At 31.3% G+C, this 16,458-nt stretch overlaps 1 protein-coding gene across 1 annotated transcript; it reads left to right on the top strand.

The window, feature by feature from the left end:
- Positions 1 to 10,740: 10,740 nt before the first annotated feature.
- On the top strand, positions 10,741 to 12,569 carry LOC104211461 (pistil-specific extensin-like protein). Its single transcript, XM_009760521.2, has 2 exons — positions 10,741 to 11,205; positions 12,094 to 12,569. Exons 1-2 carry the CDS (start codon positions 10,764 to 10,766, stop codon positions 12,423 to 12,425), a joined length of 774 nt encoding a protein of 257 aa, XP_009758823.1. The 5' UTR covers positions 10,741 to 10,763; the 3' UTR covers positions 12,426 to 12,569.
- The last annotated feature ends 3,889 nt before the right edge of the window (positions 12,570 to 16,458 follow it).

The raw sequence follows: 16,458 nt of genomic DNA on the forward strand, positions 1-16,458 counted from the left end.
CTATTTTTTAATTTCTCCCTATAGTAAAAATAGCACGGGCTAGCTAGTTTTCGGACTGGTCATTCAAAAGTAGCCAGTGTTTGCAAAGTTATTAAAAAATAGCCACTATTTTACTGCAACACAGAGAATTTCAGCATAATATACTGGAGATTGGTGTACCTGTGTATGATCTTCCAATATATTATGCTGGAACTCCAACATGCGAAAAGTTCCAGTATATTATGCTGGACCGATATATTATGCTGGAACTCCAGTATAATATACTGAAGCTACAGTATATTATCCTAGAATTCCAGTATATTATACTTGAGTATTTTTTCGGATTTTGAATAGTGTTTTCGTTCAGATTTATCTTTACATAAAAAGTAACTAAATTTCAATTAATTTTGAAACTGTGACTATTTTTGAATGACCACTTGTAAATCTGGCTATTTTTGAATTTCTCCCTTGGTTATAGGATCGAGCCCCTCTATTTTTCATTTTTAACAGACTCGTGCCCTCATCCCTTGAGGTGATTGAAGTACACAAATAGTCTTTAATGTGGATGGTCTTGAACTTGTGTCTTTGTTTGCTTCACAGGCATAACTTCAATTTTAACAATTATTGCCCTATGCTTACCTCATAATCGATACTTTTAATTTTTGACCTTATGCAAATTTTTTGAGTCCTTTCAGATTACAGGTTAATTTTTGAAAGATGATCAACTTCTAAATATAAGGCCAAAATTTGGCTATTTGGTAAAAGTGCTCCTTAAAATGAGGATTGGACCAGAGCCAGAACCAAGCCCGGATCAGTGGAAAATTCTCTGGTCACTTGTTAGGTCCATGTAAGGTACATGTAACTCTTTAATTATAACTTTGGAAATTGAGATAATTTTATGGAAAAATGACACTATATAGCTGTTGTAAAAATAATAGTCGAAGAAATATATAAAATTTGTATTTTTTGTGTGTGTGTATATATATATATTTGTATGTTATATACAAAAATTATACACTTTTTTGGCTACTAAATGTAAATAATTTCTACGCAGGCTAAAAGTGATAATGCCCCTAATTTTATATGCTCCCATTTGGCCATAAAATTTGGGATTTTTTTTTTCAAATTTTATTTTCAAACATCTATTTATTTATAGATTTTAATTATTTTTTGTTAAATTTTGAAAATAAAATCTTCAAATCCCAAAAATAGCTCTAGAGTAGTTTTTGAAGTTTTTTACTCATAAAACTTCGAGTTTTGTTTAAGTAAAATATGTGTCCAAACACAATTTTAACTTTCAAAAATTATTTTTCGTCTCATCTTTAAAAACTTTTTTCTTTTTTAAATTTCAACTAAATCTATGTCCAAACGCTAGCTAGATGTTCCCTCTAGTTTGGCTTCGAAAGATTTACTTCCTTTGTGTTGTACAATAATTAAGCTTATCTCTCTTATCTTGATTTTATAATAATAATTCCTTTGAATCTATTTATGGTTTAGCTGATTTGTCCTTTCAAATATGTTATTTTAATTAATTAATTTTGTCAGAATACATTCTTTTATTATGTCAGCAGATAGTGTAAAGTTACAGTATAGCAGAAAAATTAAGGTTTTTCTTAAGATGCAATGAAATAATATGGAAGTTAGGGTAAATTTTGGATGGAGGGTATATAGTTTAAACTTTCTTCTAATTATTTTGGATGGAGGTTTTTCTTCTACAATTCAACTTTCTTCTCCTCTCAAGTCTCAAGTCTCAAGTCTCTCGGTCCTAATTATTGCTTCTATTTTCTTTCATGTTTCCTCCGCAAAGAATGGCCTAAAACATAATTTCCTCGATAGTGAGCAACCCATAAACCCGAATGACCCTAAAGTCGTGGGAATCGCAACATTTGCTGTAAATGAGCACAACAAGGAGGCTAAAAGCAACTTTCGACTTGTAAAAGTGATGGCAGGAGGAACTGATGTAACTCCTGATAGTACTGTTTAGCAATTGCAAATCAGTGTCAGTGAATCAAATGTTATCACAACGCGTCTCGTGGCTGTTTTAGTGCATTCAGACAATGTTAAAGACCTTCTTTCTTTTGAATGATTATCCTTTCTTATAATTTTAGTGTATGTTCATCTAGAAATGATTATATTAGAAGCATTTATATTAAATAAACTATTTGAATTAAATTTTTATCTTGTTCTATTGATTCGTTTGGCCATATTAAAGATGGATGATAAATTTTCATTTTGGATAAATCGAATAAATTGTATTGATATTATACAAAATTAAACTCCAAATGTCCCAATTGTCTATTTTGAGAGTTTCAAAATATATATCACATGTTATTTTTCTATTTGCTAATCCATTCTGTATCTTGGGAAAATTGTGCAGAACTCATTCTTCCATAAATCTAGAACTAAGGGTTGTGTGACCAAAAAAAAAAAGGACAATGCTGTAAGCCTAAAACACCTTCACAAAATTATCACTTTTCTTGTTAGTGATATAGCCTAAAACACTACGCCTTTTCTCCTCATAATTTCTCATAGTAGTTTTTCCCCAATGCTGATTAATCCACCAATTCAATTTAGTACATTTATACAATATTTAAAATCATATATATATATATATATATATATATATATATATAGTAATATAATTTACAAATATTTCTTAAACTTTTTTACAGTTGTAATATTTTACGTATTATTTCAAGTTTGGACTTAAAATTCTTGAATGGTAAATAAATTTTATAACTCATAATTGTAGTAACTCAAACAAAGTTCAAATTAATACTAATGCCAACATAAGAAAATCAATTCGAAACTAGGAATGGTGATAGTGTTGGATATCTATTTTTTAGTTTAACATTGGTTTATAATGAAAATGCATAACTTAGTTTTTCTATAGCCCATAATTGTTGTAACTCAAACAAAGTTCAAATTAATACTAATGCTAACATAAGAAATTCAATTCGATACTAAGAATGGTGATAGTGTTGGATATCTATTTTTTAGTTTAACATTGGTTTATAATGAAAATGCATAACTTAGTTTTTTTTTTTCTTTAGTGCTTAGTTATGTAATTAATAGTACTTATTGGCTATGCTTATTTTAGCATGACCTATATAGTATTTTTAGATTATGTTAATTTTCATTATGACTTATTAATTAGCAATATTTTCTTTATGCAATTTTATTATCTTTGTTATTGAATATTTTAGTATAATGATATAACTTATCTCATATAATTGTATTATTTTTTTGGAAAATACATTATATAGTTGTATCTTACTAGGACTAAAGAAATATTTGAAGCACAAGTTACATATTTTGTGCTATGAAGACTTTATCGGGAAAAAAATCTAAAAACTCGAGAAAAAAAACCCAAAAAATCTGAGAAAGCCCGATTTCGTTGGTTTGATTTGGTTTATAGGCTTAACAATTCGACACCATTGATTTGGATTGGTAATTGAAAAATCCAAATCAACCAGACCTATGTACACCTCTACTAGGAAGTATATCCTTTTCTCTAACCATGGACCTTAACTTGACTAAGCTAACCCGTTTTTCATTTTCTTCTTTAATTTGTCACTCTTTTACTGGTGACACAAAATTTGTACTCGCTTAATCGTTTGAAAATGTCACAACCCCAAAACCGACCCAGTTGTGATGGCGCATATCGTGAAATTAGGCCAGCCAACTCATTTCCAAAACAACCACATTTTTCCTTTAAAACTTAATTAAAACCCTTTTTTTTCAACAGAAATCCAATAAAGATATAAAGATCAAGTTTAACAAAGCGGAAAAATCCAAGCCCAACCTCGGGTGTCACTAAGTCATGAGCAAAATACTACAACTGTTCGAAATAACAAGACCAACACAGTCTGAGAATACCCAACAAATATACTAAAGGAAGATAAGGAAGGAGAAGGCGGAACTGCGGCTGCCAAACAGCTACCTCGCTATCTCCAAGGAAAAGTCCACAATGATATGATCAGCAGCCACTACCGTGACCCGAGATACCTGGATTTGCACACAAGGTGCAGGGGGTAATGTGAGTACACCAACTCAGTAAGTAACAAGTCCAAACTATGGACTAACAGGTAGTGACGAACCAAAGTTCAATAGGTAATATCATTAACTGTACAGAAAGTAGACAATGCTTGCAGTTTAGGCAAAATTCAACAATAAATAAATGTAGTCTGAACAGCACAGAGTTTAAAAAAACTCAGGAAATATCTATGTACCAATGCATAGATAGCATGATCAATGTTCTATGTACCTCCACTCACAAGTGCTCAACCACTCGGTACTGTATATGGCCATCCGGCCTAGGGAAGATCCATCCCGGAAAATATATTACTGACCGCAGTCATCCCGTACCGAGGAGGGCCATTCCAGCCCTATGGAGAAGATCCATCTCCAGGTATAAATACTTTGGACAAGATCCATGTCCAGGGAAGATCTATCCCTCAATATAATCAACTGCGCTCACTGTGGGTGTGTTACAGACTCCAGAAGGGCTCCTACAGCTCAAGCGCTATCATAATCATCAACATAATCACTGCGGCGTGCAGCCCGATCCTATATAATGTCACTCACAACCAGGCTCTCGGCCTCACTCAGTCATCACCTCTCCAGTCTCACACACAGGGGCTCACAATATCATGATACTAGCCCGAATAATGATATGAAGTGCCAAATAACAATAATCGAGACTGAGACATGATATATGATGCATGAACAAGAGTGATTAAAAAATATCAATAAAGATAATGATATGACAGCAAGAAACGACCACTCGGGTCTCAACAATATCGGTGTGAAGCCCTAGCAGGATATCTAGCATGTTTTCATAGCGCATTTACTCAATCACATGATAGAAACACGGATATCAACAAGAAAGATTTACTAAGCGGTGCCATGGAATGATCCAGGTTCCAATTTTCACGATGCATGCCCGTCACTTGGTATTTGCGTCACCTCAATAGCAATCATAAAATACATAGTTCGGGGTTTCGAACCCTCAGAACCAAGTTTGGAAGCGTTACTTACCTCAAGTCAAGCCAAACTTTAGTCCGCGACGCCCTTGCCTCTTGATTCGGCCTCCAAATGCTCCGACTCTAACCAAAATCAGTACATTATCATCAATATACGCTAAAGGAATGAAACCCATACGAAAATTATTAATTTAGACCAAAAATCCCGAATTTGCTCAAACCCATCCCCCCGGGATCATACCTCGGAGTTTGATAAAAATCACATCAAAAGAATCCTCATCCTCCCATGAGTTTATACATATCAAGAACATCAACATCAGACCTCAAATGATCCCTTAAATCCCCAATTTACACTTTCCAATTTCAAGCCCTAATTCCCCAATTTTAGGCTTTAAATCCCACAAATTTCATGTCTAATTAGTTAGAAATTACCATAGAATCGAGTATTGAGTTCAAAAATCTTACTTCCAAGTGTTTCACTTCGAATCCCTCTTCAATCCCTCTTAAAAAGCTTCAAATTCGGCCAACAATGGTGAGAAATGGCCTAAAAATCGCGAAGACCTCTTTTTAAACATTCTGCCCAGGTATTATTTCCTTCTTCGCGAACGCGGTAGCTCCCTCACGTTCGCGAAGCACAACTTGCCTCAGACCAATATTCCCTTCTTCGCGGACGTGAGGGCCCACCCGCGAACGCGAAGACCAAACAGCCGACCCTACGCGAACGCAGATCGCTCCTTGCGAACGCATAGCTTTAACTCATGAACTTTCGCGAACGCGAAGAAGAAACTCACTGCCTCTCATAACAACCCTTCGCGAACGCGATATCCCTCTCGCGAACGTGAAGAAGGATTCTCTGCAACAAAAACACCAGCAATTCTGCCAACTTTCCAAGGTCTAAAATGATCCGTTGAGCATCCGAAACACACCGGAGGCCCTCAGGACCTCAACCAAACATGCCAACATATCTCATAACATCATTCAAACTTAGTTGAGCCTTCGAGTCACTCAAAGCAACATTAAAACACCCAATCAACCTCGGATTCAAGCCTAAGAGCTTAAAAACTTTCAAATTCCACAAATGACGCCGAAACCTATTAGATCAACTCTGAATGACCTGAAATTTTGCACACACGTCACAAATGACACTACGGACCTACTCCAATTTGCGAAATTCTATTCCGGCCCCGATATCGAGATTTCCACTGCCGACCGGAAACTCTAAACTTCCAATTTCGCCAATTCAAGCCTAAATCTACCACGGACTTCCAAATCACATTCCGAACACACTCCCAAGTCCAAAATCACCTAACAGAGCTAAAAAAATCATAAAAATTCAAATCCGAGATCGAATACTAAAAAGTCAAAACTTAGTCAACTCTTTCAAATTTAAAGCTTCAAACTGAGAATTGTTCTTCCAAACCTGTTCCGATTATCCTGAAAACCAAAACCGACGATTTACATAAGTCATAATACATCATACGAGGCTAGTCATGCCCGGGAACTAGCGAGCGAAGTGCAATTACTCAAAACGACCGGTCGGGTCGTTACAGAAAAAGAGTTTGATAATAAAAAAACCCTTTAATCCTCCTTTAAGTCGATTTTACTTCATCCGTCTCAAATTACTTGTCATATTTTTCTTCTACGCGGACCTTAAGAAACATTAACTAGAAGAGTTTTTAATGACTATTTTACCCTTATTTATACCTTAAGATATAATATATCTTCATTGAATATTTATTCTATTTATATGACATTTTCATATTCAAGAACAATTACTATTAAGGGTAAAACAAAAAAAATAATTAATTTTATCTTAAACTTTTTAAATAATAAATAATTTAAGACAACTATTTTTAGAAATCACGACAGATAATATGAAACGGAGGGAGTATTATTTTGACGTGCTAATATAGATAAGACGTTTAACAAGGGAAGTATGCTTGTTTAATAAGGAAAGTCAAGCAACGAAGAAGATTTTGGAATCCACATTGATTGATAACTAATCTAAGCTTTCCCTCCCGAGGTACAACCCCCCCCCCCCCCAAGACATTTTTCCCTTACAATTTCCTTTTTTTGTTTCTGGTAATTATTCTAGATTGACCATTGGCAACATGGTTTTGCGTGAAAACACGTGAATTATGGCTAATGTTATGACTGTTCAATTACCAATGAGATTAGCCGTGTTTTGTTAAATAAAATTAGTCAACTTTTGAAGACTTCTGCTATATGCTACAAAGGCATTTAATTGGAATGACAGAGCAGACTAGACTAGCTACATAGTGCAGTTGTCTAGTTGATTTTAAGAGGCCGTTTGGACATTAAAAAAATCATTTTTTTTCAAAAAAATTTCACCTTTTTTTCGAAAGTATTTGACCATAAAATTTTTAATTTTCACTTGAAAATAAATTTTAAAATTTTTCGAAAATTTGAAAAACTCCAAAAATCTTAGGTAAATATAATGACGGATCATTTGATAAATAGTAAATAATAATAATAATAATAATAATCTATCTATCTATATTATATTAAAAACACGAAAGCCTTTAGCGAAATGTTGTTCGCCTTTTTTACCCTTTAAAAATATATTTCACGTTGGTCAAAATAGTCATTTTAATTATTTTTCTTATATTTGGGAACAATCATTTAATTATTTCCCTAATATTTAGTAATTCGAAATCAACTATATTGATTTTGAAAAAATATAAAAAACCTAAAAATAATGTTAAGAGTTTTAGAATGGAAGGACTAAAAGTAAAAGGAGAAAGATTTAAATTCGTCAACAAAGATTATTAAAAGATTTAAACTTAAAAATAAGGAAAGGTTTTAAATATAGAATAGCTAAAAATAAGAAAAATAATCGGTAGTTGAAGGAACAAAATACGGTTCAAATGGTAGGGAGTATTACAGAAGAAGAACTCTTCTAAGAGTATTTTCTTTCTAGAAATTATGTTGCCTGTTACAAGTTAAATACAAAGATTGATATCATTATTAAATGTGCTATTGTTCTATCTGTAGTCTTATGTAAGAATAAATTATAGAAAAGTTTTCACAGATTCATCTACTAAATAATATTTTAGTATGATCTATTAAAACTTTCCTCATTTGAACTAGGTAAGAAATTCTAATATTTAGCACTTCTAAATGAATATATAAATTAATACGCATACACAGTGTATTCAATAACTTTTCATAGATTATTAAACCAGTAAAGTGACTATATTCTTTGAATAATTTGTTCGTTTATTTTTTAACTCAAACACAATTTTTAAAACAATACTTATGTATTTTTTTTTATCAAAAATTACTCATTTAGATGCCAACACCGCAACGTCTACACTAAGGCTAGAATATCTATACTAATATAAAAGCACGAAGACCCTTAGTGAAATATTGTTCGTTTTTTTAATCCTTTAGAAATAGATTTCACATTAGACAAAATTATAATTTAAGTAATTTTTTTAATTTTTAGAACTTTAAAATCAACTAAAATTTGATTATTAAAAGTCCTAATATTTAAGCCTTTAAATCAATTAAAAAATTTACCTTAAATGAATTTCTTTCTTTAGAGCCCGTTGGTATTAAAGGTGTATGAACGATAAGATTCTTTTGTTATTGAAGATATTAGAAATTATGAGTTGACAAAATTTTATATGCGTCACAAACACAACGATTTTGAAAACACAAAGATCCAAAATTGACATATGATTTTTTTAACTACTTAAATTTTTTTTGGTTAAAGACATAATTATACTTAAATATTAAAAATTAAGATGAACAATACTAAGAATGTGAATGAAAGAAAACTATGTAATTTCCTTTATTGTTGAGATCAAATAATTAAGTTTTTGAATTAACTAATTAGAAAAGAATTCTATTCAATTATGTTTTCAAATTTATCATATAAATAAGATTATTTGTCAAGTTGATATAGCTCTTAAGGTATATAAATTTATTTTCGTACGAAGAGTATTAGCGTTGAAGTAAATAAAAAATAAAGCAAAATTGATTATAATATAAAATTAAGAGTCATATTGATAAAAATACAAATATGAAGCAATAAAGATGAAATAGCAGAATAAGAGTTATATATATTATAAATGAGTTGTAATTTGTTAAATTTTTCTTTCTTGCATTCAATTGAAAAAATAACAACGTCTCACTATATTCTTTTTTATGTACTAAGTTATTTGTTATAAAATATAATTCAACAATAGTCATTCTTTAAACTTTATATTGTCATTATCAATTTTGTAGTCAAGCTTTTCACTTCAAAATTTCTAAAAAGCTATAAGATTTAAATTATAATTCGTATGTATTATTTGGATATCTTTTGAGAATCGTAATAAAAGTATTTTTGCGTTTTCTTTTAAGTATTAGGTTATAGAAATTACAATAATTTTTATAAGATATTTCGGCATAACTCCTCATAAATCACAATGAGGCATCTGAAAACTTCTATGAGATAGGATTCTTCATTTTTTGAGCTAGCTAAATAAGAAAATATTTATAATTTCAAGAATTTTTCTTTAAATTTTATTTTATAATTTTATATAACTTGAACAATTTGTCTAATAATGTTTACACAATATTTTTAAAATTATGAATTTATTGATATGGGTACAGTAATAACATTAACGGATCATTATTAGGACCCACTTTCTTCCTCTCCGCTAACCCAGACGCTTTACTTTAAAATTAAGATGTACGAAGTTCCTTCCCACTGAACAATTATATTACACAATAAAAAATAATCATTTCTGATCACTACCTGGATTTCAGTAAATTCGTGCGTTGTATTGCGTTCCTCACTTTTTATATATCTTACATTCCGGATCATTATAGCTGAAGTAAGTTTCTTTTTGTTACAATGACATTGTTTTAGTACAGTGAGATTGTGTTCCTTAACCATTCTGCCGACTGCCCGTGTAAATGATTTTCTTCCGTTAACAGATTGATTATGAAGGTAATTAGAAGATATACGTATCCAGGTTCTACTTTAGACAGCCATATGCTTATTAGATCAAATCAATACGTCCTCAGAAGAAAGATAAAAATATCAGTTTCATTAATGTTGAAATTGATATGTTCTTAAGAGAATAAAAATATCAACTTCGTCGATGCTAAAAAAATACTTAATCTCGTTAAAACAATAAGTTATTTTGTGGAAAATTCCATTCTGAGTATTGTAATCAAATACTGATTTCAAATTATGAAGTTGATTTGATAGAGAATTCTGATTAAATTTGGAACTTAAGCGTCCAAACCAAGCACGTCGAGTTAACAACAACGGATATAGTATATCACGTTACTATATTCAAAGGGAGATGAAGAAGGAAAACATTGCATGAACAAGGTCTACCTTTTTTCCCCTTTTTGTTTAATTTTTTGCAGAATATGCATTGAATAAAGGTCATTGCATAGGAAACTTCTAAGTGGCCTTCCGTTCCAGCATGTGCAGCATTTAAGCACTTGTCTTCCCTTGTTAGGACTTCTCTAGCTAGAATCTAGCTTCAATTGAGATTAACTGAAACCCTTGTCTTATGGATCACATTTAATTAAGGTCAGAATAGATATCATACTATAATCTTATTTATGTAAACAAAACAATTGTAAAAACTAAACTTGTTCGAGCCCCCGTACATACATTTTTTTTTTAATAACTACTGTGTATCCGGATCAATTTGTGCGCACCTCGATTAATCTATCAAGTATCTGTTACCTCCCACATACTACCGACTAGTTCTGCCCCTATAAATTCATACCTCTCACTTCTCTTTTACACACACAATATTAGCAACAATGGCAAAGGCCCTTGTTCTTTTTCAGCTTTCAGTTTTATTACTTAGCTCATTCACAGTAGTTCTTAGCCAGGAGGAAGACATTGGGGGTTGGTTTACCACCAAACATCATGACCACCTTTCACCAGCTCAAGCTCCTAAGCCTCACAAAGGCCACCACCACCCCAAACATTCCCCAGCCCCTTCACCAACTAAGCCTCCCACTTATAGCCCATCGAAACCACCAGTTAAACCACCGGTTAAACCACCAACTAAGGCTCCCACTTATAGCCCATCAAAACCACCAGCTAAGCCACCAGTTAAACCACCAACACCAACACCATCACCTTATCCTGCTCCTGCTCCTATTACTAGGAAACCTGTAGCAGTCCGTGGCCTTGTTTACTGCAAGCCGTGCAAGTTTAGAGGGGTTAAAACTCTAAACCAAGCTTCCCCACTCCTGGGTAATTTGTTTAATATCCTTCTTTTTTATACTTCATTACTCCCTCCGTTCCAGTTTACGTGAACCTATTTCCTTTTTGGTCCGTTCCAAAAAGAATGACCCCTTTTTAAATTTGGAAATAATTTAGCTTAAACTTACAATTCTACCCTTAATGAGAAGCTTTTATAACCACACAAATACTCTGGGTCTCCTTTTAACTTGTTTAGGACCACAAATTCCAAAAGTCTTCATTTTTTCTTAAACTCCATGCCCAGTCAAACATGTTCACATAAATTGGAACGGAGGGAGTATTTTTTTTTAGTTAACATTTTAAGCAATCAACATTAACATATAATCTGAGTGACTCATATCAGTATTACTTATGTCATTTTACTTGGCGAGATATACTATAGGAAAGGTTAATAAACCCATTCCGATAGAAAAGGGCATTTTACCAAAAAGAGTCAAATTTTCGTTTTCAAAACTCTAGTACCACATCAAACTTTAAGTTAATACATATGTTTCTAACGATTTCTTAGTATTTTGAGCTGAAATTTTTTACTCTTTTTATTTGGCAGCATTGATGTTGCTATGGCTATTAATATAGATTGTTATACATATCTTATGTGCATGCACACTGAACAGTAGTTATTTACCCTCGAAATTATAAATTTGAATATATACCATGACATATTGACACTGTAAATAATTTCTATTCACCATCAATCTATTGTAGTAGGTTTCACCCTTATTCTTCAAGTAGCTAATTACACTCATAATTATAGGTGGTTATCTGTAGTTATCTTTTAGGTGACATGATACCGTAACACTTTCGTTTAGTTATAACATTCCGAAAACTTAGCCACCTTAAAGGATACTGATTTGTTGTATATATATGATGGTATTGCAGGTGCGGTAGTGAAGCTAGTATGCAACAACACAAAGAAGACATTAGTGGAACAGGGCAAGACAGACAAGAATGGCTTCTTCTGGATCATGCCCAAATTCTTGTCCTCAGCAGCTTACCACAAATGCAAGGTGTTCTTGGTCTCATCAAACAATACTTACTGTGATGTCCCAACAGATTACAATGGTGGAAAATCTGGAGCTTTGTTGAAATACACCCCACTTCCTAAGCCACCAGCAGCTACTTCTCTCCCTGTTAAACTCCCCACATTTGATGTCTTCACTGTTGGACCTTTTGGTTTCGAACCCTCAAAGAAGGTGCCATGCAAAAAGTAACTTGCATGGGAAATTAGAAAGATAGGAAGGAAAAATTAATTCTGTGTGAAGAAAGACGATTATGTAACTGTTTCCTGTGTTATTGTTATTATTTTATTAATAAATGAAGCAAAGAGGAAAGAACGTAGTTTTCTTGTTTTCCTATTTTGTTTCTCTCTATCAAAACCCAACAAGTAAAATGGATTTATAAAGTTTTTCTTCTATGTTTGTGCCATTTTCTTTAACTTCGTCCTAACACAATGTTATGGCCTTGTGGACTCGTTTCAGCCACCTTACATGCACCTAACACACTTCACGGATTGCTATATATGTGACCATGATATAGGTTGTTTGGATATAACATTGGGTTAAAGTTGAAAAAAATCGTTATTTAAGGTTGAACTTGAAGTGAAAAGGTCCTACTCTCTCCATTTTCAGAAGTACGCAGGACTCGTACTACAAGGGTCAAACCTTTTAGGGCCCGTTTGGCCATATAAATTTTTCACTTTTTTCCGATTTTTTTTTTAAAAGTTTTTTTTCGAAATTAGTATTTGGCCATAAATTTTTTGATTTTCATCACTTTAAGATGAATTCCGATTTTTTTTGAAATTTTAAAAAATTCCAAAAAGTTGTTTTTCAAAATTTTCACTTCAGATCAATCACAAAAATTTGAAAACAGCCCAAAATTATATTCATGTCCAAATACAACTTTAATTTTTAAATACCATTTTTATTTGAATTTTTTTTTCACTTTTTCCGAAATTTTACAATTCTTATGTCCAAATGCCCACTTAATCTTTGTTCTCTATTTTGACATCAACTTCTTAGTATATTAAAACAAAATTTAAAAAATTGAGAACTATATAAAGAATAAATTATATACTTTTATAACTTAAAATATTTTAAAATATACGAAAGCTTTGTGATAAAATAAAAATCTGTTTGGTAAAATAAAATTAAAAAAAAAGGAAAAATTATGGACTTGCAAACTAGGTAGTGTCATATAAAGTGCACAAAGAGAGAATTTGATTTTGAGAGATATTGCCGCTTTTGTTGTGCCTTTGCTAAATAGTTACTAATTCTTCAAACAGAAAAAAATCAATTAAAATTATTAGTATAAAGAAGTTGACTGAGTACTATGAGGTCCAGGTGCAAATTTTAACGAAGATAAAAAATATTAAGTGATTTCTTCTATCCATCCAAATTTTAACTTATACTATTAGGAGGTAACCCTAAAATTAGTTTGAGGTGCTTGCAGGCTAAACATAAATTGGAGCAATGCCTTCCAAGTGCAATATATCTGACGGGTCGGAAATCAGCCGAAGTTCCTTTCCATCTCAAGTTGTCTCATTTATTTGGGTATTTAATCTTTTTTTTTCTTCTTCTTTCATTTGGATATAATTATTGAGAAAACCTTGATGCTATATATACTTTTATTGCGTGCAAATGAGGGTCCAAAAGTGTAGATAAATCTTTCTAAATACAAGAGACATGCATACTACGTTATTCCTTGCCATAAATAATTATTAATTAATTATATCACTATAACAATCATTTAATTAATTTCCTCATATGTAGGAGTTTAAAATCAACTAAAATTTTATATATTAAATCTTTTTTTACTGAACTATATTGAAAGTCCTTATATTTAAAAGGAAAAATACATAGGATACATCTTGTACTTGTCCGGAAAAATTGGTTTCACGTCTAACCTTTTCGGGCGTCCCAAAATCATTTTTTTTGCAATAATACACTTTCTTGGACGTCCCCTCCCCCCCCCCCCAACAACTAAAAAAAAAAAACTTCCTTTCTTCTCCATCTAAGCACTCTCTCACTTCTTCTCCAATTTCACATCCACCTAGTGTTGTATTCTGGGCCGGGCTCGGGCCTTCGTGGGCTCACGGGTGGAACCGGCCCGTGACGGGCCTAAGCCCACATGGTCCTGGGCTTAACGGGCCGGGCTCGTGGGCTTCGCGGGCCTAGCGGGTTTTTTTTGTAAGGTAATTTATTGTAGTATCATGGCTATATTAAAAATATATATGTAGTATATATGTAGAAATCTAATTATTAAAGTGCTTGACGAAAAAGAAAAATAACAAAACAATAGTAAAACACTAAATTGTCATGCATAATAAATTAATAACAAAGTACAACATGAAGCATATTAATATATATATATATATATATATATATATATATATATATATATATATATATAGTATACTAGTATAGAATGTTATGTATATATATTTCATTGTATATTTTCTTGTAGTATATATTGTATGTTATGTATATATATTCTCTTGTATATTGTCTTGTAGTATATATTGTATGTTATGTATATATATTCTCTTATATATTGTCTTGTAGTATATATTGTATGTTATGTATATATATTCTCTTGTATATTATCTTGTAGTATATATATTGTATCTTATGTATATATATTCTCTTGTATATTGTCTTGTAGTATGTTACGTATATATATATCCTCTTATATATGTTGTTGTAGTATATATTGTATGTTATGTATATATATTCTCTTGTATATATTGTTGTTGTATATATTGTATGTTATGTATATATATTCTCTTATATATTGTCTTGTAGTATATATTGTATGTTATGTATATATATCCTCTTATATATGTTGTTGTAGTATATATTGTATGTTATGTATATATTTTCTCTTGTATATGTTGTTGTTGTATATATTGTATGTTATGTATATATATTCTCTTATATATTGTCTTGTAGTATATATTGTATGTTATGTATATATATTTCATTGTATATTTTTCTTGTAGTATATATTGTATGTTATGTATATATATTCTCTTGTATATTGTCTTGTAGTATATATTGTATGTTATGTATATATATATCTTCTTATATATGTTGTTGTAGTATATATTGTATGTTATGTATATATATTCTCTTGTATATTGTCTTGTAGTATATACTGTATGTTATGTATATATATATATATATATCCTCTTATATATTTTCTTGTAGTATATATTGTATGTTATATATATATATTCTCTTATATATTTTCTTGTAGTATATATATTGTATCTTATGTATATATTATAACTTATTATTTATATATTTTCTTGTACTATATATTGTATGTTAGATGTATATATTACCTTATATATTTTGTATGTTATGTGTATACAATTTTTTATTTTTTTTTAAAAAAAATCTGTTGGGCCCGTTAGGCCCGCCAGGCCCGTTAGGACCGCGGGCCCAGTCCAGTCCGATTCAGGCCCGGCCCACAAAGCAGCATTACATCCACCTCCTAAGAATCAATTTTCTTGTCTTTATCTTTCTTTCTTCATCTTCACACCCCAACCCTTTTTTCTTCATCACCAATTCTTTTAATTTTGTTGTATATTAAATTGATTTCTAAAATACAATTTTCCCTCAAGCCAATTAATGTCCTCCATTAAAAAGCACCCAAGGATTTAAATTTGATCTAACTTAACATTAGGCCTAAAATTCTATGTTTGGATGGCTGGGTTCGTGAATTGATGAGAGATTTTCTTTGAATTTTAGCTGGAACTAATTTGAAGGCCATAAAATTTAGCTATAATGGATGTTTGGTAGTGGGTATGGAAGCAAAAGAAAAAAGAAAAAAGTGCAAATGAAAAGAAAGAAGAAAAAATAGCAAAAAGTACAAATTTATTATATTTCTGACCTGATGTTGATGTGGTGCTGTCCCATGTGGAGTACCTCACACCATGAAAGTGGTATGGTGGTATTAAATTCACTTTGGACAAATATAGGGATGCAAGTAAATGTTAAGTGTGAAATAAATTTTTTTGCACAAGTACGTATTTTCCCTATTTAAAACTTTAAAATCATTAAAATTTTACCTAATAAAAATCTTGCATTTAATCTATATATAAATGATAAAGAAAATAAATAAAGGGAATAATTAAAAAGATCAAAAAAGGGGAAGTATGAGGTTTTAAATAATACATAGGTGGCCAAAGTTTTTTTATAAACTTTTGTAAGTTCTGATTTATATGGAACAATTATCAGTTAT

Source organism: Nicotiana sylvestris, chromosome 2, assembly GCF_000393655.2.
Source record: "Nicotiana sylvestris chromosome 2, ASM39365v2, whole genome shotgun sequence".
In the NCBI taxonomy this organism is placed as follows: Eukaryota; Viridiplantae; Streptophyta; class Magnoliopsida; order Solanales; family Solanaceae; genus Nicotiana; species Nicotiana sylvestris.

Excerpts from the sequence above, each read along its gene's own strand:
- LOC104211461 (XM_009760521.2), top strand. The coding sequence starts at position 10,764 with ATGGCAAAGGCCCTTGTTCTTTTTCAGCTTTCAGTTTTATTACTTAGC. Across the intron at positions 11,206-12,093 it reads CCAAGCTTCCCCACTCCTGG|GTGCGGTAGTGAAGCTAGTA; the intron begins GTAATTTGTTTA and ends ATGGTATTGCAG.